Genomic DNA, 27,524 nt, shown 5'->3' with positions numbered 1-27,524 from the left:
TCTGCCTCGTTTACCATCTGTTTGGCTTCTGGCATGTGTCTCTGGTGTGAAGGGAGTGTCCTGAAGCCCATTTGGCTTATCACAGTGTAATCCGGAGTCTGAAGCAATTTCAGTTGTTTATACAGTGGCATATTAAAATTGGAAGCTTACATATGTGGAATGAAAAACTTTTAAGTGTAAAAAGGATGCCACATAATGGAAAATGTCCTGACTTTTTAAACAATTAGCCAGTGCTTATTGAGAAACTTTTAGAAATATTGTATATGACTCTAGTATCTGCTTTATAGTCATTGTCAGGTTATAAAGACTGAAAAATAGCTACTTTTTAGGTGCCATCACCTGAAGCACACATTTTAAAAAATTAGATTTGCATTAGGCAGTTCTGGCTTCCCAGACAGGATACAGAAAGCAATAACCATAAAAGAAAAAACTGATAGGGTTCATCAAAATTTAAAACATCTACACACCATAAGGTCTCATTGAGAAAAAGTACAGGCAAGCTATGAATGGAAAAATGTATTCACAAAAAATACATCTGATAAAGGACTGGTATACCTAAAACTCCTATAACTTCGAGAATAAAAAGACGACTCAATTTCTTAAAATAAGTATTTGATAAAAGTGGCCGATAAGCATATGAAAAGGTGCTCAACATCACTAGGCATCTGGGGAATGCAAATTAAAACCACAACTAGATACCACCAAATACCCATCAAAATGGCTAAAATTAAAAATACTGACAACACCAAATGTAGGTGAAGATGCAGAGCAATTGCAACTCTAACAGTATGTTGGTGAGAGGGTAAAAAGGTAAAACTATTTCGGAAAAAGGTCTGGCAGTTTCTTATAAACAAGACCCAGCAATGTCACTACTATGTATTCACCCAATAAAAATAAAAACTTATATAGTTGACCCTTGAACAACACGAGTTTGAAGTGCGCATGTCCACTTACGCAATAACTTTTTCAATAAATAACTGTACTGTTTTGATCTACAGGTGGGTGTCTGTGGATATAGAGGGCCAAATGTATGCATTTATCTACACTATTTTATATAGGGGACTTGAACATCTGTGGATTTTGGTATCCACGGGGGTCCTGGAACCAATCCTCCATGGATACCGAGGGATAAATAAATTTTTGGAGAGTCAAAACTTACATGTGGATTTTCGACTGTGCAGGGGTCAGCACCCTACATTGTTCAAGAATCACTATATTCACAAAAAGATTTGTAGGAGTATGTTTATAGCAGTTGTATGCATAAAAACCAAAACCTAGAAACAACCTACGTGTCCAATAAAAGGAAAATGAAAAAAAAAATAAATACTACTTACCAAAAAAAAAGAACAAACTACTAATACACATAACATGAATAATTCTCCAAAATATTGTGCTGAAGGAAAGAAGCTTTATACAAAATCGAATGACTGCATTTATAGAGCTCTAGAGCAGGCAAAACTAATCTACAGTGGAATAAAATCAAAATGGTTGTTGCCTCTGGGAAGCAGGAGTGAGAGTAAGAGGGACTTTCTGAGATTAAGGTAATGTTTGTTTTGATAGGGGTTTGGATTACACAGATGTGTACATTTATCAAATCTCATCTTACGTATTCTAAGTATTTGTTCATTTCGTTGCATATAAATTTTACCCAGACGGTGGGTGTTCACTATGAAATTCTTTTAACTTTGTGTTTGAAAGTTTTCAGAACAAAATGTTAAAAAGTGGATTGAGATACTCCAATCAAATCTCTACTAAATTACTTTTTTCAATAACATCAATTCATTAGATGAGAACCACAGGACAAAACCATGTAAATGTAACTGTGATCGCATTTCTTGCACCAGTTCACTCAGTCACATCAGCCTCCCACATATGGAGGAGGGACTGCGGCTTTCATTTGATTTTTGTGTTTCCGTGAGTGTGCTTATCTGCTATGCTCCTATATATGTGCTTATCTAGTGTATGTCCTCAAATCTGTTTATTCTATTTAAACCTGTTATTATCCTAATATAATTTCCTTAAATGCTGTATAAGCTGGTGAAAAATGAATACTACTAAGAAAGAGATTTGTTGTTTGTATACAAACTAACTTGAATGCTTTGGACAGAGTTGATAAAAAGAAGCTAAAGAAATACAGTTTTCAAATTATGGTAGAAAAGACCTCAAAACAAAAATCGTAAACATCTAGAATTTTGCACTCAGACTTATTCACAAGTCTATGCTCTTGCTCCATTTTAAAGAAATTAAACTTAAAATGTGGTTTTGTAAAAAAAATAAAACAAAAAACTAGTGAAATTCCAATCAGGAGACCCATATGTATAGAAATCTTATTTAATTGACATCAAAAAACTGGAAAATTTATTATTTGATCGTTGTATTTAATATCAAAACCCATACAAGTACTTCCAGTTACCCTCTCCATAGTATTGTCTATTGTTTAACAAACTATGTTTTATAGTTGTTTATAGAAAATAAACAATAAAATATCTAACCATATTTTTAACTGACAATACCAGTATTGATCATGTCAAATAACAGGATTTCTATAGTTTCTATAGTTTCTTTAGAAGGTGAGTGTGAGAGTGTAATTATTTGGGGAAGCAAGATGAATTTCCAAATTATATGTGTGTTAAGAATGATTATGCAATCCTATTTTTCAATTATATTGTAACAATTTTCACATGCTATTAAATATTATTCAAAAATATAATTTTAATGGCAGTGCATTATTCTCTCCCAATAATATGCCAACATATTTAATCGTTCCCCTATTATTGGACATTTAGACTAATTTCAGATTTTCCCTATCATAAATAGTGCTTTGGTGACCAATCATATACATCAACCTTTGTCTATAATTTGTTTTTATTAATTTCCAAAAGAAAAATAACTACATCAAAGTATATGAACAATTTAATCGCTTTGTTTACATACAGATTGTTTTCCAGATAACTAAACCAACATACACTGACATCAACAATAAATACTTATTTTGCAGCACTGGTGTCAGAATTAAGTATACGTAATTTTAAACATCTTGGCCAAATTAAAAAAACAGTACCTCATCATTGTTTTAATTATGCATTTTATTAGCAGTGAGTTGAATATTTTGCTCACGTTTTTTAAATATTTGTCTTTCTTCTTTTGCAGATGGTCTGAGTTTTTGTTACTTTTCTCTTGGTTGTTTTCTTTGGTTATATAAAGACTAAAAGGCCCTTTTTCACAGAATACAAAATGTTTGTTCAATTTTTTAATTTTTAAAAGTTAGTACTTTTTTAATTATACAAGCAGTTCTTCTTCATTGTCAGATTAGAAAACAGAGAAGAAACGTATTAGATGGTCTACGATTAAACTATCCCTACCATCCAGGGGTTTAAAAAGTCAACTTAGTCATGACAGACTAGTCCTTAAATCAGTGCTTCCCAAACTGTCCCATGAAAAACTAGTCCTGAAAGATGTAAACAGTTCTTTGGAAAAAAAGAACTCCATGCTAACATAAATTTTGGAAAGAAAGCTTATTATATGCTGTTTTAAAAATTCATGATGTAAAAAAAGTATATTAGACTTGCAACTCAACAATGAAAAGACTGATAATACAATTTTTAAAAAGAGTAAAGGCCTTGAATAGACATTCTCTGAAGATATACAAATGACCAATAAACACATGAAAAGACTTTAACATCATTAGTTATAGGGAAATGAAAATCAAACCATGAGATACCAATTTCTATCTACTAAAAGGATGAGGAGAACAAGAAGAAGAAGTAACAAGTGTTGTAAAGAATGTGGAGAAACTGGGACTTCATATACTGCTATTGGGATTGTAAAATGGTGCAGTTGCTATCGAAAACAGTTTGGCAGTTCCTCAAAAAATTAAACATAGAATTATCAGATGACCCAGTAATTCTACTCCTAGGTATATACTCAAGAGAATTTAAAATATATGTTCACACAAGAAACTTGTATGCGAATGTTCATAGGAGTGTTATTTATAATAGCCAAATATGGAAACAACCCAAATGTCTATCAGCAGATGAAATGGATAAATAAAATATGAAGTGTCCATAGAAGAGACTATTATTCATAAATAAATAAGAATAAAGTAATTCATAATAGGAATAAAGTAAATAAGAATAAATAAGAATAAAGTAATTCATTCTTCAACAGGCTTCAATATGGGTGAACCTTTAAACACATTAAATAAAAGAAACCAGTCACAAAAGGCTACGTATTATATTTCATTTATATAAAATAAATCCAATCCAGAATAGGTAAATTCATAGAGATAGAAAATAGATTAGTGGCTGCCAGGGAATGAGAGAATTGGGCTTTGGTACTGACTGCTAATATATATGGAGTTTTTTGGGGGGTGATGAAAATGTTTTCGAATTAGTGTTGATGGTTGCAGAACACAGTGACTATGCTATGAATCACCAAATTGTACACTTTAAAATTATAAGTTTTATGTTATGTGAATTATATCTCAAAAAGAAAAACAGTAAAAAGCATATTAAAGATTCCAAAAAGTACTATTTAACTTTGTTAAACCAGCATATTGCAAGCTTTTTTATACATCAATATCCTTTTTCTATGTAAGACCTGTTAACATATCATGAGACACTGCATTTCCAAAAAGCAGTGTGGGAAAAGCTGCTGTTAACACAACATTTAAAAATTAATCTATAATGTGGCTGATATCAGCTCCTTGTTAAAAATGAGGTAACAAGAAGAAAGAAAAGGGAGATGTCTAGGGGCATGAAAGATAAACTTCATCAATCTCACAATTATTCCAAATGGTTATTTGTCCCATTCTCTAGAACTGTAAAGTCAAACCCTAGCTAAGTTCTTCTTTAATTAGTAACAGATTTCTCTCCATTTTTGTTGTTATTATTTAAATGCTATCAGATCAGGTTAAAAAAGAATCTTCTCATAATGCAAATACTTATTTTAAAAAGAAAACAAGAATAAACAAAACATCTTTCCAGAACATGATCTCTGATAGCTCCATTTATTTTACTTTTAACTTGCTATTTGCTAGAGTTCATGTGGAGTGGAACTTTTCTGAAAAAGAACCAGGAATAACATAATTAACTAGATAATAACAACACATGGTTCTGATGTATGAAAACATGTAGGAAGAAAAGCAGGAGGGAAGCTCAGTCTGAACTTTTACCAAAATATTAACAATTTTTGCTATTCTGTTTTCTAAAATGGCAACACCCACACTATCAAGTATCTTTCCATTCAGACATTCAGAGTCTTGAAAACAGTAATTTAGTTGTGTGTTTGCCTCACAGAGCAGCCTACATATCTATTAGGCTACATGCAAAACTCAGCACTAGAGGGTTGAATACAAACAACAGAACAGAAGACAAGAGTGGAAACAGAACCAGCATTTGGTAAAATGCCTTTATTAGACTCCCACATCCATTTTCAAATTCATATGTTGTATCCAGAGCTATTTTCTAGGCAATGTCGAGAATTTACTTTCACTCCTTTTTTTTAATATTTCAAACATAACTATCAGAATTATTTCTAGGAAGTAATAACATAAAATTATTAAGTTGTTCTTAGATTTAACTGCCAGGAAAGAAAAAGCCAACTTCATCCAAGAGTATTTATAAATCAATTACTATAAACATAAACTCATTTATCATATCTGGACACTCAAAAAGAGGACTGGAAAACCTCAAGAGTAAATCACATTACAAGCAAAATGACTGCTAGATCAAAGTCAATCTTTGAAGTTTCTTCTCTTAAAGAGATACTTCAGGCTTGTCTCTTGTTAAAATGGACAGTCTGGCATACTCTGAAAATAGTATTTTCCTTCTAGAAGAAAATAGTATTTCTTAAGAACAAATACTATTTTCTTCCTTCTAGAAGAAAATAGTATTTCTTAACAACAAAGACTCACGATTCCTAAATGGTTTTTTAAATTATTATTTAAGAAAGAGAGAGAAATATATTCTCATTTCTGTTTTTATCTAGTGAGGAATAAGACTTCATTTACAGAAACATATTTTCCAGAATTTTTAAATACTTTGGCATATGAAAACGTACCCCACATAAAGACCTAGTGCTGTATCCTTGTTTATTCAGAGTTAAGTCCTTGGGGCAAATATTTGTTAAAAAAACAGAAATAAGGTTATATTTGCCAAGAAAGAAGAGTCTCTTCAAAAATTATTTTTAACACTAACAGGCAAAATTTTAATAAAATATTTTTAAAAATCATAGCTTACATAGCTTAGTGGCAACTTCTATTAGAATTGCTCTAAAAATGTGAATTTCCTGGCATTCTTATTTATGAACAACCAATTTATCATGATTCTGAGAGTATGGATTTGAGCAGAAATAAGGAAGAGAAAAGAACTAGAAGAACTCTTCCTAAGGGATGCATTTGAGGTGTCTACAGTGTTTTTTGGGCACATATCTTATCAAGGCTAAATTTCTCTATCTAGAATCTGTGGAATGTCCAGAGAAAACTGACAAGTAAATTACTAATGCACTATGAAATGGATCAATCTTATATGGAGTGTGTTTTGGGAGGGGGGGGGTGGGGGGAAGGTTTGCCTAAGGGAAAAAAAACAAGTGGCAATTACTTTTTAACAAACATTTACCGTTTTCAATGATATAAGAAAAGTACTGAAGTTAAAACAAGAGATTAAATGTATATACCCCAAAATCTTCCTTAATGACCTCACTTGATGTAATCTTAGAATATATTCCTAAGAATTTATAGAGACATCATTTTTTAAAAGATCTAAGAGATGAAATAAGAACTTAACGTCATGTATCATCAACACATCAACATGCCTTAAGATATGAGGTGGACTGAACAATCTCTTATTCTGGGTATCCCCTTGATTCTATAGAAGGCACTTAGTCAGCCACTCTCCTATCTGGAGCCACTGGTGCCTGCCACCTCCAGGAGAGAGAGAGGGACAAAGTAGTAGGCAGGTTAATAAATTTCTCCAGGATTTCTGCTGATAAAATTTATTATGTTTGTATAGTTTTAAATGTATGCATAGATGTATAGACTTATATGTACATATATAGGTTCAGAAGTATCTTCACACTTAAAGACAGTAATATTCTATCTTATATATACCTGTACACTAGCATACACACATGCCTAGTGTACAGGTAATGTTAGCTCTAGTAGTAAAATACTAGTCGAATCCTCAAAGATTTTTATTGTTTTATTGTTTTATTCATTCAATATTTATTGAGCACTCTCATGTATGTGCCATGAGAGTGAAAGTCACTAGGCCATTTATTGTGCTCAAAGAGGTATAAAGGCTTTTACACAAATAAATTCAATAGATTGTTAGAGATGGCTGGTGGAGGTCAGGGAAGAGAGTCAAGCATGGAGGAGGGAGTAGAGTTCCATGGAGGTGGGGGCCAGGGAAAAGCAGAGAGGAGAAATCGTAAAGGCTAAAAAGAGGAGGTGAGTCAAAACAGAGGCCCTAAAAGGTGGCAGGATGTTTGCCCAATAGACAGCCAGAAAGAATTCCAAGCCCTATAAATAAGAGCAAAGAGGTCTTAAGCAGCTGAGATATTGGAACTGACTGTGGGTTATTATGATTAGTGTATGGGTGTAGATGTGTGTATGTGGTAGGAGTAGGGGACTGAAAAGGGGTATAAGAAGGCTGGAAAGAGATAAGTGATAGGGACAGACAGGGAAACAGCAAGAGAGGTCTTTTTTTCACAAGGTTCTTTTTGATTGTAATAGAAACTAACTCAACCTGGCTTGTGCTGTAAGGGGAGCTTAATGGGAGGCTACAGAGGCAGGTTTGAATTATGGCTTTGCAACTCCCTACGTGTGACCTGGGACAATTTACTTATCCTTTTTGTGCCAAAGGTTCTTTATCTACAATAATTATAGTAGGATAATTATAGTAGGATTTTTGTTAGGTTCAAAAGACTTTATATCTGCAACACACCTGGCACATGGCAAGTGCTGAATAAATGTTAGCTATTTTTATTTTTGTTTCTTAGAACCCAGGAATATCGGAACCTGGTGAGAATAAAGACTAAAATAAGAACCTGGAAAGCTCCCATCCCTCAGGCAGCATTCCGTGTCTCTCCTCCTCTCCCTGCAGGACATTCCTCTGAGCCACGGTGGAAGACGGCTGCCCAGAGCTCCCAAATGTTTACATGTGCTTTGATCCAGCTCATGAAGACTTGGACTGGGATTGAAGAGTCTTGATTCCAAATTCCTGAATTAGTAAATTAGATTGACTCAGCTTGGTTTGTGTATCTCATAGTCTAAACTGAGGCCCAAAAGTTAGGGTAAAAACATGCCACAGTGTCCTATCACCCTTGAAGGGCAAGAAGGAAGGCAGAGGGGCAATTTGTCTTGATTTCTAGGTTTAACCATTTTCAGATCTGAGCCATAGAACAGGTTAAGCAATTTGCATATTCAGGGGCTTTAAAGTCACTGGTGAATATTTAAGGAATTCAGTGGTCCTATTGCTTTCATCCTCCTTAAACTTTATTTTTCAGTTTGCCCAGCCCTAACTCCTTTTAAGAATCTGAGAACTGTCAAATGTCCATTCGCTAAGCAAAATGTGGTATATCTATAAGAGAGTATTATTTAGCTATAAAAAAGGAATGAAATATTGAAAAATGCTACAACATAGATGAACCTTTGCGCAGAGAAAGAAAGATGGCCGCAGTCAGGCTCCCTTCCGACATCCTTATCAGCTAACTTCAGAGTGGAAGTGACTCAGCACTTCTCCCCTTACGCAACCATGTGCCTGGTACGCATGCACGGGCTTCCATTATCTGGCAGTGTGCCACTACTGTCTAACCTGTGTATAAAAAAGTGCCGCCGCGGGCCCTGTGAGGCTTGCCAGCAGTGTGCCACTACTGTCTAACCTGTGTATAAAAAGGTGCTGCCGCGGGCCCTGCGAGGCTGGCCGTGCCCTTGCTGGAATAAAGAGCTATGTCGCAGTTGCCTACGGCTCCCCGTATTTTCTTCCAACTGCCCAAGCCTTGTACCCCTTACCTCGGAGCCTTGAATCTGCAGCAACACAACCTTGAAAACATTATGCTAAATAAAAGAAGCCAGACGCAAAAGGCCACATATTGCATGATTCTATTTACATGAAATGTCCAAAACAGGCAAATACACAGAAAGTACATTAGTGGTCCTTGACGGGACTGAGGGGAGAGGGATTAAGGAGTGACTGCTAATGGGTATGGAGCTTTTTTGGAGTGGACGAAATGTTCTGGAATTAGATAGTGGTATTGGTTGCACAACCTTGTGAATATACTAAAATTACGAAAATGTAAACTTTAAAATTACAAATTTTATGGTATGTGAATTGTATTTTTTTAAAAAGTATCTGAGAACTGAATGTGATGATAGAGCACCTGGTTTTGGTCCTCATGCTTACATAATGTTGTGACAAGCCACTACTTATTCATCCTAAGCCTTGCTCCCTTACCTATATATTGGGACAGGGGCTGAACCAGGCTCTTCTGAAGGTCTATTTCAGTTCTAAATTCTATGGGTAAGAAACTAGGTACATTCCCTCCCTCCAATTTAGAATCGACCTCCCTCTTTCAAACCTCTGCCACTTGAATCATCTTCTTATTCTGTTTCATATTTCAAAGAAAGAATTCTCACTTCTGAGTCTTTATGTAATACCTACTGTAAGCATATATACTAGACACTTGAATAGATCAGCAGTCCCCAACCTTTTTGACAACAGGGACCGGTGCTGCTATGAGAATCAAATGCCTGATGATCTGCGGTGGAGCTGAGGCAGTGATGCCAGCACTGGGGAGAAGCTGCAAATACAAATGAAGCTTCTCTCGCTGGCCTACCGCTCACCTCCTGCTGTGCAGCCCGGTTCCTCACAGGCCACAGACCGGGTCCGTGGCCCAGGGATTGGGGAACCCTGGAATAGATCATCTCATTTAATCTACCAAACAACTCTGTGAACTAGGCACCACTGTTAGCATCCTCATTTTACAGATGCAGACATTGAGGCTCAAGGAAGAAAAGTATGTGGTCCAAGTTAGCAAGAAGCAGAATCAGGCAGGAAACCTGAGCTGCCTAACTCCAGAGGACATGTAATGAATCATTGCACTGAGCTGCCTTCCTTTACTAACTCCTTCACTGGGCACAGATCTCATGCCCCACAACATTTGCTTTAGCAATTTGTTGGCTGATTAATTCAACAGCTTTATATTCATCATGCCTATTACCCTAACAAGTTACTGTTTTCAAGTTAATTATTTAGGAATTGGGAAATATCCCTGAATTCTTTGTCATATGTCTAACACAACTGAGAAATACTATTTCTTAATGACGATAATGCTGGCACACCCAAATGGAATGAATAAATACCAAATTTAGGTTAAATGCTTATAAACAGGAAAAATTAATGTAAATTGCATCTCTTGTCAGCTATGCTTCTTATACCATTGACTAATTTGTTTAATTAACCTAGAGTCTTCTTGTTATAAATCATTTACCATACCCAATAAAAGGTCATGCCTTTGAATCCCCCGATATGTTTAACATTTCTTATGTTACAAAGCATTTCTTTGTAAACAGACAAAATAATTTAACAAGATCATTCTGAGTAATTTAACTTAATTAGGCTAGTAAATAAATACCACTACTATAATGAAGGACCCTATAATGAAGATGATAGTGGCTGCCTCCTCTTTACAGATATTAAGCCCTAAATATGTGCATATCACAAGTGTGTGTCTCTTTGTTGCACAAACAGGACACCTAAGATTGAACTGCAGCTCATGCCTAGGGACATGGGGGTCCTGGCAATAATTAGCAAAACTGTAAAAAGTTGGACTTAGTTTTAATGTGAAGGATAACCAAAAGATAGCTTAAATGGACCCTATACTTTATCTTTAGTGACAATTTTAAAAATAGTAAATCATGCTAAGCAAAATAAGCCAGACAGAAAAAGTTGAAAATCACATATCACTTATATGTGGCATATAAACTTAAAAGCAACAAATGAACAGGCCAAACACAGACTCATGGACATGGCCTATAGACTAGTGGTTACCAGAAGGTAGGGGGTGGGAGGAGTGGGGAAGGTAGGCGCAGTAAAGGGGATCAAATATGTGGTGACTGTGGTGACAGAAAGAAACCTAACTATGGAAGGTGAACACACAGTGTAAATACATATATATGCCTTATTGTTAAAGTGTACAACTGAAACTTATTGGATTTCATTAACCAATGTCACCATAAAAAATAAATAAATAAATACACAAATAAATAAAAAGAAAACAAATATTTCGTTTTGAAAAATAAATAAATAAAATAAAAATTAAAAGTAGTAAAAAATCAAAAACTTGCATCCTGGCAATGAAACATTAACAATCTTAATCTACTGGTAAAGTACACATTTTTATTAACTAGTAACCAATATAAGATTTAGTAAAATTTAAAGTGTTTTTTAAACATTTAAATAATTTGTTTTGTAAATATATTCCTATTCATCTAAAGTTAGAGTATCAAATCACATTGAAAAAAAAATCAGACCATGTCCAAAATTTCTAATACTATGTTCTAAATGTAATATTGAAAATATTACATTTTTATGTTAGTCACTTAATCTACTTTAAATATGACATGATTGACTGTTTAAGACAAAAGATTCAAAAGAAAAGAATCTTGGATCTGATCATAATACCTCTTCCCAAACTTGGAAGATTCATCAAATCTTGCCATTTTAAGTTTTATAACAACAAATGATTAGATCTAGGATGCCTAATTATTACAGAAAATATAAATGAAACACATAGGAAATTACAAAAGTTTAAGTGAAAAATTGCTAAGTTAATGTATTAGCTGAGCAAAATTATCTAGGAATTACAAAGCACAAAAAGTTTAATCTATGCAAGATCTAACAATCTGAAGTGTGACTGCTACTAATCAGACCTGCAAATGCAATTCTCAGGTTTTAGAGCCAGAATACAAAAAATGCTTTTAGAGCCAGAATACTAAATATTGAGTAAAATGCATTTCAGCCTCTGGAAAAGGAACAATTTTGTATGAAAGGATATTCAAATAGCCTTTTATTGAGCAACCACAATGAGCCTTGAAGATTTACATGATTGAACTGGAATTCAATGCCAAAGACAAGAGGGAAGCATTTTTTTTTTCTAGGATGCACAAAGAGAAATCCATAATTAAACATCACACTCTCCTAGGGCAGCATGTTTTCTCATATTGACAAGCAAAATGAGGTATTTCAAATCACTACATTGCTGGCATACAGTCATCTTTTGCATTGTTTTAATGTATTTCTGGCTATTAGGCATTTGTCTATATTTGGTCAGTGATGCATGCATTTTAAAGATTTGTACTTTTGCATAAAAGGCTGTAGTTATGTTAGTGGAATTACATTTATATAACAGTATCTTAAGAATAATTACGGCCTTACTTTGGCTGACTATACACACATTTTATATTCAAAGGAGAGTGGCTAAAACTTTAGTATAATTAGCACATTTAAAATTAACTCTGAAAAAAACTTTTAGAAGTACCTTTTTAGACTCAACTCTATACTTTGCCTCATTTGTCACAGCTAGTTAAACACACCAATATCACACACTAATCCTACATTATGTTGGGAAAATGCCAAATAAGTCATGTTTGTTTAACATTCCATCAAAGTCAGAGCCTAATGATAAATTATTTATTCAATAACTCTTGTTCTCGATTAAAGAATGCCGCATTATTTCAGCCTGATCCTACTATAACTACACTATGACAGAGCAATTCTTTTACATTTTACTTCCTATAAAAGTTTCCTCTACTTTACCTGCACCCTCTTCAAATTACATCTTTTCATTTTGTTCTTAAATTGTAAAAAATATGTTAAACATATCAAATACCAAAAAAATTAATGTGATTTTGTTCCAAAAAGTGCCATTTATCGAAAAGGCATTTTACCTCCTGCTTTCTATTAGAAAACATTATTTATGAAGATGAAGTCTAACAGTAGCCAGGTCTATTAAAAACTTGATTTTTAAGGTATGCCACTATCACATAAATACACATGAAATTATTTGGATATTACTGAAACTATATAAAGATCTCTCTTATGCATCCATCCATATAAAAATCATGTCCTTTCAAAATGCCAAGTGACTAGTGGGAGCCTGAGCATTTGGCTATGGAAGTCAAACTACCATCAGTGGGGCTTCATGTTCAGAAGCCTCTTCAGACTATCAACCCAAAGATATAGGGTTGAGAGTAATGGAAAGACTACTTGTAATTTAAGCTAATCAAAATACATTCTAACTCAAGTGAAACTGCCTTTTTACAGCTTCCAAAGTCAACACAGAAAATATCATGAAGAATGAGTGTCCTAAATAATTTCTTACAATTTCATTCTTAGGTTTTTGTTCAGCTTACTAGCTAAAATCTGAGGCAATATGATACCTGCATTTTATATGTTCTTTCACATACTTATGAATAATATTTAATGATTTTTCTTATTTAAAGACACCACCTTGGCAAATGATAGTTACTTTATTCAGCCAAGTCCTCTCGAATCATCTGGATTTATAAACCCTCGATTAATTCCACCTGAGAATAATTTTTTGCCCTCCAAAGAAAGTATATACAAGTCCTGAACTGAGAAAATCAGTTGCTTTGGTTATCAAGATTCATAATTTTGAATACCCAGTTTTACTGAGCCTTTTCTAAGAGCTAAAGGCTTTACATAAATCACCTCCTTTAATCCTCACAACTACTCAACATCCTATGAAGCAGGTGCCATTACCATCGCCATTTCATAGATGAGGAAATTAAGCTTAGAGAAGTTAAGTAACTCAGCTGACACACATGGCTGAAAAAGGTTGGGGACTAGATCTGCAAGCAGGTCCATATGACTCCACGCCCCAAACTATTACCCCTCCACATACTGCTCCTTCTTGTTGCTGCCACCAGCCTGTACCTCAACTCCTTACATGTCCTGTCATCTAAGAACTTTCACCGCATAATAGTCTTTCTGCATTCACTCCTGGATGCTACAGTTCATTCTCCATGCTAACCCTTGAGTGATTGTTCTAAAATGAAAAGCTGTCTACAGCCATGCCAACATGAACACATCCGGTCCCGTCTGATCTCGGAAGCTAAGCAGGGTCGGGCCTGGTTAGTTACTTGGATGGGAGACCACCTAGGAAGACCGGGTGCTATAGGCATAAAAATAAAATAAAGTAAAATAATAAAATAAAATAAAATAAAACGAAATCTGTTCAAGTCACAGCTCAGCCTAAAATCAATTGCATGGGAATCAAATTAACCAAGGAGGTAAAAGACCTGTTCATTGAAAAAAGAAATTGAAGAAGATACAAATAAATGAAGTATATACTGTGCTCATGGGTAGTAAGAATTAACATCATTAAAATGACCATACTAACCAAAGCAAACTATAGATTCAATGCAATCCCTGTCAAAATACCAATAGCATTTTTCACAGAACTAGAATGAATAATCCAAAAATGTATGGTGGAACCATAAAAGACCCCAAGTAGCCACTGCAATCCTGAGAAAGAACACAGTTGGAGGTATCACGCTACCTGATATCAAACTATACAAGTCTACAGTAATCAAAACAGCATGGTACTGACATAAAAACAGATACATTGATCAATAGAACAGAATAGAGAACCCAGAAATAAATCCATGCTATATGCTCACTTAGTACATGACAAAGAAGGCAAGAATATACTATGGAGTAAAGACAGTATCTTCAATAAATGGTGTTGGAAAAATTGGACAGATACATGCAAAAAAAAGAAACTGGACACCACGTACAAAAAAAGACTCAAAATGGATTAAAGACTTAAATGTAAGACCCGAAACCATAAAACTTCTAGAAGAAAACATAAGCTGTAAACTCCCTGATGTTGCTAACTATAAGTTCTTTTCAGATATATCTCCTCAGGAAAGGGAAGCCAAAGAAAAAGTAAGCAAATGGGATTACATCAAACTAAAAAGTTTTTGTACAGCAAAGGAAACCAACAAAACAAAAAGATAACTGGCTGATTAGGAGAAGATATTCGCTAATGATACATCTGATAAAAGGTTAATATCCAAAATATATAAAGAACTCATACAACTCAAAAACAAAAAAACAAACAATACAATTAAAGAGATCCCTCATACATTGTTGGTGGGATTGCAAATTGGCACAGCCGCTATGGAAAACAGTATGAAGGTTTCTCAAAAAATTAAAAATGGATATATCTTTTAACCTAGCAATTGCACCACTGGTTATTTATCCAAAGAAAACCAAAACAATTTGTAAAGATCTATGCACTGCAATATTTTTGGCAGCACAATTTACAATAGCCAAGATATGGAAGTAACCTAAATGCCTATCGACAGACAACTGGATAAAGAATTTATAGTTCATATATACAATGGAATATTACTCAGCCACTAAAAAAATGAAATCCTACCATTTGCAACAACATGGATGGACCTCGAGGTTATTATGCTGACTGAAATAAGTCAGACAGAGAAAGATAAATAGCATACGATTTCACTTATATGTGGAATCTAAGGAACAAAAATAACAAACTAATCAAAAATAGACTTGCAAATAATGAGGACAATCTGGCGATGGCCAGAGGTGGGGGTGTTGAATGGGAGAATGGGGTGAAGGGTTAAAGTACAAATTAGTAGTTGATAGATGGTCACGGGAATGGGGAGCATGGCATAGTGAATGCAGTTAGCATTAATGTAATAGCTAGGTGGAGAGCCAGGGGAGAGAAAGAACAATTAGGGGAATTGTTTTATAAACTACATAGATGTCTATGGAAAAAAAAAAAAAAACCTCTCATTTGCTTCCCCTTCTCAAGATCCTGAATAGTCTGGCTCCTATCCAGCCTTATCACTTTCCCTCTTGATTGCAGGTCTAGCCACTCCAAGTTTTTCTTTCAATTCCTAAACATAGTCAGTCTTTTCCCACCCTGAGACCTTTGTATCTACTGCACCCTCCTTCAGGTATGCTGTGCCCCACCTTCCACAGACCTCCAGCTAACTAATTACCACTCATCCTTCACATCTCAGCTCAATACCACGTTCTCAGGAAAGCCTTTCCTAACTTCATCTCATTTACTCTAGACTAGATCTGGTTTCTGTCATACCCTTTCCCAGCACTCCTACTAGCTCTTAGCAAGATTTACTATTACATGTTTATATGGTCATTTAAATACTCTCTCATTTAATCACTGTTGATGGGTGGTTCTCAAACTTCAGTGTGTATCAAAATCACCTGGAGTATTTTTAAAAAGTGATCACTGGGTCCCACCCCCAGAGTATCTGATTCATTAAATCTAGAGAAGGCCTAGAACTCTGTACTTACAAGTTCCCAGTGATACTGATGTTGCTGGACCTTGGACTAACCTAATAAAGTGATTCTTAGCCCCGGATAGATATTATAATCAACTGGAGAGCTTTAAAAATTGCCAATGCTCAAGCGCCACTCCAACATGTTTTGATTAAATTGGGCTAACATAGAACCCAGGACATCTTATCCCAAATATTGCATTCTTATACTAAAAAAACAATTATTTATCTAAAATTCAAATTTAACCAGATCTCTTGTAAATTTTCATTTGTCAAATCTGGCAACCCTACTTGTGGATCCTATTGTAACATAAGAAGCAGTATGCCATGTATATTACGTACACATATATGACTGTAAGCTGACCTTTCACTGCTACAGAGCACAGTGGGGCTAATAGAAGTAGAGTTTTTGGACCTAAGAGAAATTTTTTCTTAAAGATTAGACCTCAGAAGTAGTTACCAACTGTTTATAAAAGTTTATCTGGGATCTTTTAAAAATAGGGCAAATTCTCAATGTCAAATAATTTAACATGATGGTTAAATGACTTCCAGGTTCCTTTAGGCCCTGAGGCTGTGAACCTCATCTAGGGCCAGCAGGGTGACATTGCAGCGTCAACATTATTGCTCTTAAATCAATCCATGAATCACCTTGGCAGAGCTACTGCTAGAACCAGACAGTCCTAGCTACTGCTAGGAGGTACCCTTTCATATATCAAAAACAGCAAAAATTATTTAATGAATACCCCAGAAAAAATAAAACACGTTGAACACAGGCCACCTTTGATAATGAAATTCTATCTTCTCGCATCAATGGAGGAAGTCCTCCGCAGTTTTCCAGTTTTAGAGTGGGATCAGTGATTTCATGTCTCACATAAACTGATATATTAAATTTGCATTTTTTTATGCTGAAAAAGGTCTACTTAAAAAGGTCCAGCTTGACATGTTTTACCACATTATGGGTAAAGTAAAGATTACCAAATTGAGAATCCTCTGGGATCAGTGACTATCGTGTAGCTTTCTGCCTCTCCACATAAGTAACCAGCCAAGTCTCTGATTTAAGGACAAAGACTCTATATAAGTGGCTTAAATATTGAATTGCATTCTTTTATGAATACTCATACAATTCAATCATTTAAACAATAATTACTATCTTCCACTTGTAGTACTGCATGCTTACTTGCCAAACTTATCAAGATACTTTTCATCTTCTCCAGGGTTTAGGAACTGTTTATAAAAATAGGATACTGAATAATTGCATGGGCATCAGAGAGAATTCCAGTTCCAGCAACCTAAATTACAGAAGAGAAATTTACTCAGAACCACGGGACCAAGTGTAACAGTGGCAAGAGATGGAGAGAGGGATTTAGAGCATCATATCGGCTCATGGCTGGCTGCTCATTTACATGATTTATTTCAATTCGCCCAACTTCAAGCAAATACACAAAAATTGCTTCATATTATTTCTGAAATCATAAATGGTTAGTATTTTTTAAACAGATTATTTCAAAAACAAGACTTTTAACTGTATAAAATATTGACAATTATTGATTTCTTATGTCAGGATAGCTTACCAAATCCAAAAGCATTGGACCCTCCAATACTCTGCGAAGCCTGAACACTTGTAGATGTGTATAGTCCTGTCACCAGCAAGCCATCAAAAAAGGTGCTTGTTGAAATTGTCACTGAAATACAAGGGGGGAAACCTCAATTAATACAGTCAAAACAATGAGATACACTTCTAAAGTGTCAGACGTCAAAACAAATTTTATTCATTTTAATAAATTATTTTTAAACTATCACTACTTAGTATTTTCTTTATATGTATTACAAATCACAGAAGAACAAAAATAAGCTCAGAACTCCAATGTCTATAATTGCTGGTCCTAAATTTAGTACCTCAGTCCTATCTTTCTGCATTCATTTGCACTTTCCCTAGCTATGTGCAAAATCATCTGAAAATAATGTACTGAATAGTTTTCCCACCTCCACCACCATCCCTGAAGGCAGTCAAAGGCATTGCTGGAGTTTTGGCATTGTGATGAAACACGTTTTTTAAAAAGTATTCCATACTGTGGGAAACAATCTTACAATGGCTAAAAGAAGAACAGTAAGATGCATTGTATTTCTTACCGTGAGTCTACATTTCATAGATGAGTCCCCTGAAGTTTTTTGACAAAAGCAAACTAATTTGCATGAAGACAGTCAGCCCTTTTCCTTTTGAGAACAATAAAGGAAGACCAACCGCTGCATGCTTTAAGTTTTAGAACAGTCTACAAGAAGACTCCAAATGGTTTCATAACCAGAAAATCAGGATGTTCCTGGGAACAAAAGGGTCAAATTAAATGTGTCTGATGCAACTCAGGTTTGGCTTCTTAAAATTTTATCTTGCTCACCACCCTAAAAATTGATCATTATTTCCTCCTTGACATATTTTCTCTTGCATTGTTTTTATAAGATCAAGATTTTGCCATTTGTAGGAAGCAGCTGGGAGAAGGTAATACTTTGGTAGTGCACAGTACAAGGCTATCCTCATGTTTGGTGGCAATAAAAAGAGTCACATTAACTTTGATGAGAATGTTTAAATTAAACTCCAAGAAATCTAGTGAGTACAGCAGAATGGTCTGAAACATCCATATTATAAAGCATAAAAGACGCACATATCATTAGAATAGCCTAACGTTATGCTACCTCCAAAATGGTATTGGATGTTGAAGTAAACTGCCTTCACATCCTTTAATAATAACTAACATTTTGAGTGCTGGCATCTAAACTACATGTAAACCACTCAGCTGGGCATTGAGCTAAGTAGATAACATGTATTACCTCATTTCATTATCAAAACATCTCTATAAAAGGGGTACCATTGTTATTTCCAGGATACAAATGAGTTTGTCACACAAAACAATTAAGAACCTTGTCCAGGACTATCTGATACCATCTAAAATTTTTTAGTGTTATTTACCTGAATTTTCTCCCATTTTCTCTCTGCTTTCCCCGAGATCCCAAAGTAGCAAAGTGGTCATGGCCAAACCCTTGTTTAATAACAACCTATTTCCCAGATTATTCACATAAAGAGTATTTGAAGAAAAGCAAAGTGAAAGCTACAGGAGTCAAAATCACTGTTATAAAGAGGAAGAAGGCCAAGGGTGGCCTGGCAGTGACCCCATGGCATGGTGGATAAAGCCCTAGGTTAGGTAGGACATGAGATCTGCATACTGGGCACTCATCTGCTGCTATCTGTTATGGAGCAAAACCACTTCATCTTTCAGAGTCTAAATTTCCTCATCTACAGAATCATACCCTAATCAAGAGCCCCGTTTCGTTTACCCAGAGTTCCACAATGGATTCTACTGATGCCTCCATCCTTTGGTTCAGTGAGTTAATTCTAAAGTAAAAAGTACTTAAATTGATTCTGTGCCCCCAATCAGTGGGGTTTAGAATTAAGTTACTTTCTGTTAAATTGGCTATACTGACCACTGGACTCTAATGCTGTATTTCTCAAGTCATCCCTCATGGTAAATTAGACCCAACTTGTAGTGTCTCACTACGAACCTATGGGATCCTGCTTTTACTCACTTTCTCTCAATCCACTCCACTCTAGTCCAGAAAGACGGCAGCAGTGCTGTATTAATGCATATAACATAACCCCTGTGGACTCTTCTTCATTCCTTATGCTTCTACTCTGGTTCCTATTTCCAAGATTCTAAAAAGTATATGAGTTTTATGGATTTGGGAATGAAGGAAGCCTGAATTTGAGTTTCACCTCTCTCTACCTCTGATCAGTCTCAGATTCCTCATTTACAAAGGGAATGATAATATTATCAGATTTACTGCAAGAACTAAAAGAAATACATCTACCATCTCTCTATCAATGTATCTATCTCCTTAACACACTATCATGCATATAGTACCTAATCAATAAAAGTTAGTTCCCTCTCTCAGACCTTGAAGCCCCGACTTATTCTCCCCTTCCTTAAAACTGAAGAGCTCCCAGCATCTGCCTCACAATCAGATGCCTGCTTGTATCCAATCATTGGGCTGCCCACGTCTGAATCCTGCTGCCTGTTAGGATTCTCCACCTACCCTACCCACCCACTACTTCATTTCTGACCACCCACATCAAGTCTGAGTTGTGACCTCTGTGAGCCCAAGACAAGTGGCATCCTCAGCTTATTAATTTGCCCTTCCATCTGCTCAATGTTAATTTAAAAGAGGCTCAACATTCTTGAAGAAAGGGCTGAGAAAGAGAAGAAGCATGTGTGAAAGGTCTCAGCCTTTCCTGAGAGTTATCCAGTTCTAGTCTCAAACAGCTATTCTCCTCACAGCAAAACAAAACCCCTGCCATGTCCACCATGACAATTGATAAATTCAATTTACTGATAGTTTATACATATCTAGTGATATTTCAATCTCTTACAAATTGTCACCTAGGAAGCTGCCTGCCATGACTTGTAACTCATTTGGATACTGAGCATGACCAAGGTCTGCTGTGCCCCTTTGATGTCCACCCAGGCTGTTAATCCCTTGCCAGATCTCCTTTCTCATCTGCTACCCAGTGCCTCTCCAGTCCCAGAGGATGAAGCTAATTCTGATCTTAACTCCTCCACACACCATAATGCCTGCTTCAGATCAGTTCTCTTCTTTACATAGTTCTTGGGTGCTGAAGCAGCAAGGTCTAGAGAAAACATTGCAGAAATAAGAGGACTGGACTTTATTTACAACATTAGTATTTGCTATGACAGATTGGGCATGCTTTTCTCTCTGCTTGGTTCTGTTCCTATCAGTGATGTTATTACAAATGCACTTAGAATGAGTCAACTTTGGAATCACCTTCCCCATACCCTGAATCTAGTCAATCAGTAAATCCTGTTGGCTCTGCCTTCAGATCATATCCAGAATCTGACCACTTACCAGCCTGTTCTGAGCTACCATCATGTCTCCCATGGATTATTTCATCAGACTTTGTTCTGGTCTCCCTGGTTCTACTCTCCTCTCATTAGTCTATTCTCAGTATGTCAGAGGAATTCTTTTTTTTTTTTTTTCAGCTTTCATTTTTTAAAAATTTATTTATTTTTATTATAGTGATATTGGTTAATGAAATCCAATGTTTCAGGTGTACAATTCAACAGTAAGGCATTATATATTTTGCATTGCATGTTCATAGGAATTCTTTCAAAACATACATCAGATAATGTCACTGCTCTGCTTACAACTTTCCAATGCTCTAAATCAAAGTCTTTACAGAGGCCTACAAGGAGGTCCAATGTGATCTGCCTCCATTTCTCCTGTTCCCATCTCCTTCTGCTCCCTCCTGGCTCACTCTGCTCCAGCCACACCAGCCTCTGTTGCTGATATGCCAAGCCTTTGCACTAGCCCTTTCCTCTGCCTTGGACTCCTCCAGTACCTGAAGGGTCAATTCCCTCACCTCTTTCTCAAACAAGTCTTAGCTCAAACTTCTCTCAAAGAGGCCTGCCTTAACCATACTATTTAGAACTGTGAACAGCCCATCTCCTTGCACCCACAATTCCCACATTCCCAATGTTCCATACTTAGATCTACTCCCCCCATTTTTCTATAAGTAATTATCATCTTCTAACACATTATGCTGATATAGTTACTTGAAATGTTTCTTTTTTATGTTTATTATCAATCTCATTTTACAGAGTATAAACTCCATCAATTCGGGTATCTTAAATGTTTTTGTTCAGTAATATATCTCAAGTGTCTGAAACAATTCCTGACACTTTAGGTGTTCAATAAATATTTATTAAAATATTTATTAAAGAATAACTCATTCATACAAAAGAGGTACATGGTTGTCTTATCGTCAACTTATTTCCAGAGGTAAAGTGTGTTCTGAATCCTCGACTGATTTTCACTTGGAAAAGCCACACGGAAAGAAAAGAAGACAGGAAAGTTGTCTATTTATACATTTAAAATGTTTTCTAGAGAGCAAGATAAATCAATGCAGAGACCAAGAGACTAGCCAAAGACATCTGCAAAAACAGCAGACAAATTTAGTAAGTATATATACATTCTCACATGCTGTATGTTTACACAAATCATCTAAAGAAAAAGTTCCCTGTTCAAAGCTAATTGATTATAATCTATTTCTCTATTTGCTAGAGTTGAGAATTTAAAGTATTTTTTAAGGGAAAAATATTTGCATTTGTAAAGCTGCTACCCTCTCAACACTGAAACAAGCATTCCTTTTCCTCCTTTAAACAGATGTAATGTATAATCCATATGCGAACTGGTAACCAGTTTCTTTATTTTTAAGAAAAAGGAAATGTTGCCCAGACTCCATGGGATGCAAAACATATCTTTCTGATCACCAGGCTCCCTTTTACTCAAGAAGATAATGGGTTCAATTTCTGTATTTAAAAAACACCTGACATAGCTTGGATTTCCTGCTAGTTTGTAGGAAACTTCAGAATTGAAGCTCACACTTCTGAATATAAAATTATTTTAATATGAATACAAACTAGAAGGAAAAATTAACAACTTTCATGGTTACCATGTTATTTGGCCCATTGATGAAGCTGATTAACTAAAGACAGAGATATCTATTGTTTACTATTTTAAATAAACTCTACATAAATCATAGAATTTTGTGTATATGTTGTAGATACTCATTTGCAGAATGTAAAATACAGTCTTAATTCCCACTATAGACATCTTTGTAAGTTTTTGATACTCTCAGAATATTATAGTCCCAAGAGACATGAATTTAAAATGTTCCCACGCTAATGTCATTTAAAAGTATTTCTTTTAAAGATATTTTATGAAACTCTCTTTGCATAAATAGAAGTTATAGTTAAAAGACATAAATTAGGGTATATTAAGATAGGGGAAAAGTACACAAAATTTTTGTATTTGAACTACTTTTAAGATAAACAACTGTTAGGACTACTTATGTCTGATAACTAGCCCAGTTAATAAACAAACCTTTCATGCTCAAACTAATGCTAAGATGGGGAATAAATAATATTTAGCAAGTGTCAATTCATTTTCAAAGAAATTTACTATAAAATACAAATAACTGCTGAATCTAGGTGGTACATATACAGGTATTTGTTGTGCTAGTCTTTTTACTTTCTTTTTTTAAAAAAAAATCATATTAAAAAGTTGAGGGAAGAAAGAAATTTATCATAAATACACTTATTACAAATGCACTTAGGATGAGCAAACTAACTCAAACAATAAAATGCACTAGAAAGTACATAATACATTCAGACTTTAAGAACTAAGCACCTCCCCCTCTATATGTATGTATGTATGTGTGTGTGTGTGTGTGTGTGTGTGTATATATATAAAACCTTCTATGAGACGAGAACTGTGTTAGTGCTGTAATTTGCATTTTATTAACTACAAAGGAAAAAACAGATATTTAGAACTAGTTCCTTATTGCAAATGTTTATAAACTCTACCTGACTTCTTAGCAATTTTAGCTATCTTAAACAAAGTAAAATGTATCACCACCATGGGATAAGATCCACCAGTTATCCATTTCGGACACCAAAGATTTATGTAAAATCATTAAAAAATGATTTAACAACTTTAAATAGGCACTTACTTTATTCAGTTTGCCATATGGTCTACTTCTATTCATGGTTTTACAAATTTTCATGATAAATTTATAAAATTCTTCTCCAGGGGACCTATTTTCTTGAGTCAATTTTTATATCTTGTATATTTTTGCATTAAAATGCTATGGAGAAAACTAGCTACTTTAATTATAGAAAAAAAAGCAATATCAATATTATGGATTGCAAGTAGAATTTTGAACTTAACAGTACATTTTAGGGGGAGAAATAAAGCATGTATATTACTTATAATCAGAAAGCAAGTGTGTCTTATCAGATCACATCATTCCCTTATCAACGAACATCTCTAGCTTCCTATCATACACAGATTAAAATCCTGTCTTCAGTGCAGTTTCAAAGACATTCTAGTTGTGGCCAGAATTAATCTCTCCAGTCAAATTTCCCTATTTCACCTGAAAACATCCTTTGATCCAGTTAAACCAGAACATGTTCTTTGCTTCCTTGTCTCCTTGTCTTTTCTTTAAAAAGCACTCTCACCCAGAATGACTTCCCATTTCCTTTTGTTACAATCCTACCCCTTCTTCAGGCACGGGCTCAAATGTCATCTCTCTCATGAAGTTTTTTCTGACCTCCTGGGGAAAAGTCACCTCACCGCTCGCCTCAGTGGTCCCAGAGCTTTCAGGAACTGTAGGACATTTAATGACACTCTACTTCCTCAGAGTTTGGCTCAGAGGAGGAGCTCAATCAATGTTTGTTGAATTCAACCATACAGAAACATTTGTTACAACATAAGATAACATAAAAATAAAGTAAAATATAACTGAGACTATAGTGTAGTCAATGTAACTAAAATTGTGAAATCTAATATCTCTTCTACAGGGGATAAAAACAGTGTTATTCATAGAAGTATGTGAAAATGAAGGTTTCTCTTGAAAGGAAACAAAAAGAATGAAAGTTAATTTCAAAAGATAAAAATTACAGTACTCAAAAATCAGAAATGTCAAAGGAAATTTTGGATGAACTTTACATTTAATCATAATAGTGTTTCTTTTGCATATATATACTTTGTAGGAAAATATATATACATATTTTATGTACATACCAAATTAATCTTCCAATAATTCTGTCACCAAGACACCTATACAACTATTCTCACTCTGAAGCTGCTCTGCTACTTCTTCAAATGAAAAATAAAAAGGGATCAAAAAGCTAAGAAGTTTATACATATCTCTCCCACATCTGTGTTAAACTGGCAATGGGCTTAACACCAGGAGTCTATGAATATGGATTGCTGGGTTGTGACAGCAGAATGAAAACATGATGTAGTGACACAATTCAATTCTTATCAGTGGCTCAAAGAGTACCTCTGTCTTGAAATGACTAATTACAGAGTCAGTTATAATCTATTATAGCTTCTATTAACTGTTCCCAACAAGACCCTAATACTATTCTTGCAGAAAATCACTATAAGATGAAAGTCTGGAAGAAAATAATTTAGGCATTTAATGCTGTTTGCATTTCATCCTAAAGCTCCTGGCCTACAAATGCTCTACGGTCCATTAAATTTTGATCACTTCAAGCATATTCCATTACTGCTTTATACAAAAGACCTTTAATATGTGCAGAAATGGAAACATAATATATGAAATGATGTTTCCATCTTTTTCAAGATGACAAACATCAAAGGATAGCAAATTGAAAAAATGTTGAAATTAAGTATTAGTAATGATGTATCAATTGCAGAGTTTCCATTTATTTTTTATATATTTTGAAAATGAAAAACACCAGCAGAACTAATACTGTCAATATTAAAAAAAAAATGCATTTTGCCTTATGAACAGAAACTCATTTGCCTTTTCAATACAGAACAGATAAAATAGCCTGAGGAGCACACATATTACTTTGAAAATGAAATAAACTGAGTTTATTTGCTATAAAATTTCATCAACATAGTATGTTCAACTACTGATTCTCTTTTATAGTATCACTAGTTCTGTGTACCAAATAGGAACCATCTGAAAACATTATAACTTACACTCAAAACCTCTTTAAGGGCATGATCCCTGAACTACTCATTATATACATTAATTCTATTATGATATGGTTTTATGTGGTTTTCAAATATTAAGCCAGGTATTTCAATAATAACATACCCAAACCAACAACAATCAATTAAAAAAAAAAGTAACTATGTAAAAGAAATGATGGGAGGTCAAGATTCACTAAGGGAAGGCATGAATCTATAGGAGTGAATTAAATACAGACATCTAAAAAAATTAGACCAAGACAAATGGATTCCAGTTAGACTTTTATGAGGGGTAGAGAGATATCAACATTCCTTACCTATTTATTCTAACAACTACCCCAAAGGGGCACGATAAGGAAGGAGATGGCTGCTCACTTGGCATAGTAGCTTCTTGTAGGTCTCCAGAGAAGCACTGCTAAATGAACAACACACATCTTTTCCTGCTCCCCTATGTCTTTGATGGTGGACCTAGGTCATCTCTAAGAGCTCTTTACCCTCAGATTTAATATACTCCTCTACAATAATAACTAAATGATACTGTGGTATCTTTTGTAGGAATTAACTTATTTAAAACTTTCAACATTCCTATGAAATAAATACTATTATTATACTCTTTTACCCATGAGAAAGCTGAAACAAAGGGGTGGGGGTTAAGTAACTTGCCTGAAGGGGCATGTAAAAAATTACTCTAAGGAATGGAAGCCATGCTCCTCATCCTAGACAGACTGCCTTAAATACAATAGCCTCCATTTCCTGGACGTCCTGAGAGGATAGGAGGAGCTCAGTCTTCTCTTGGAAGGCAGTGGCACCGTGGTACTTCTAAGCCCGGGTAAATGAGTGTAGTTTCCTGGGAGTATGCCCAGCACGCTAATCTGTAAAATGCATTTAACCTGATGTCTGCTGCACCAATCATTATCACAGCCCTTTATTATTTTTATTGTTACTCTTCTTTTTTCATTTTATGTCAATTTGTACTGATTCTTGGGGGATAAAGAAGGCAGAAAAGAACAGGGAGGACTAAATGCAGTATGATGGAAGACAAAGCTTAAGATCAAAATAATAAAGTCAAAAGAGCCTTGGATTAGCCCATCTCTGAAAGCAAGAGGAGAATGCCCTGAGAACACCCTCCTACAATTGTCTCCACCTGAAAGGAAAGACAGAGTATGATCTGGAAATTGTGACAAGTACAGGAGATCCATTATATGCAAAATTTAATGACGTGTTAAAATATTTTCCAGGGTCTGTAAAAATGCTCTTCGCGGGCTGGAACAGGGATCCAGCATGTCTGTGGAAGCCAATTATATTTATTACAGATTCAAAGATTCAGATTTGAACCACACATAGTCTCTAAGTCTTATCTTCTGGCACCACCAGTAATAAAAGGAGAGCCACTGAGATTTTCTCCCCTGTTTAAATTCTTCTTAGGAGATAAAATAGGTACAATCAAATGTGTTTTTTAATTTATTTTGAAATTAAGCCTTTTGGAAGTAATTTAAATGACAGTGTTTGGTGAATGTAAATGAATGTAAAGTAATTCTTCCCGTTTTTCCATCCCTCCACATTGTCTTTCTTTATTCCCTGGGTTGGTCAGTTG

The 27,524-nt window shown here is 35.0% G+C and overlaps 1 protein-coding gene and 1 pseudogene across 2 annotated transcripts in view; one reads left to right on the top strand and one right to left on the bottom strand.

Annotated features, from left to right (window-relative positions):
- Positions 1-27,524, bottom strand: part of RELN (reelin) — a 457,821-nt gene that overhangs the window by 373,502 nt on the left and 56,795 nt on the right. For both annotated transcript variants that reach the window (XM_006925407.2, XM_025041934.1), the window contains exon 2: positions 17,929-18,039. In XM_006925407.2, coding sequence (XP_006925469.1) covers positions 17,929-18,039 — 111 coding nt within the window. The remainder of the gene's footprint in view (positions 1-17,928; positions 18,040-27,524) is intronic.
- On the top strand, positions 14,083-14,202 carry LOC112473615 (annotated as a pseudogene).

This window comes from Pteropus alecto, unplaced genomic scaffold, assembly GCF_000325575.1.
Source record: "Pteropus alecto unplaced genomic scaffold, ASM32557v1 scaffold109, whole genome shotgun sequence".
In the NCBI taxonomy this organism is placed as follows: Eukaryota; Metazoa; Chordata; class Mammalia; order Chiroptera; family Pteropodidae; genus Pteropus; species Pteropus alecto.
The sequence above is the reverse complement of the archived record's forward strand: the minus strand, read 5'-3'. Positions and strand labels throughout refer to the sequence as shown.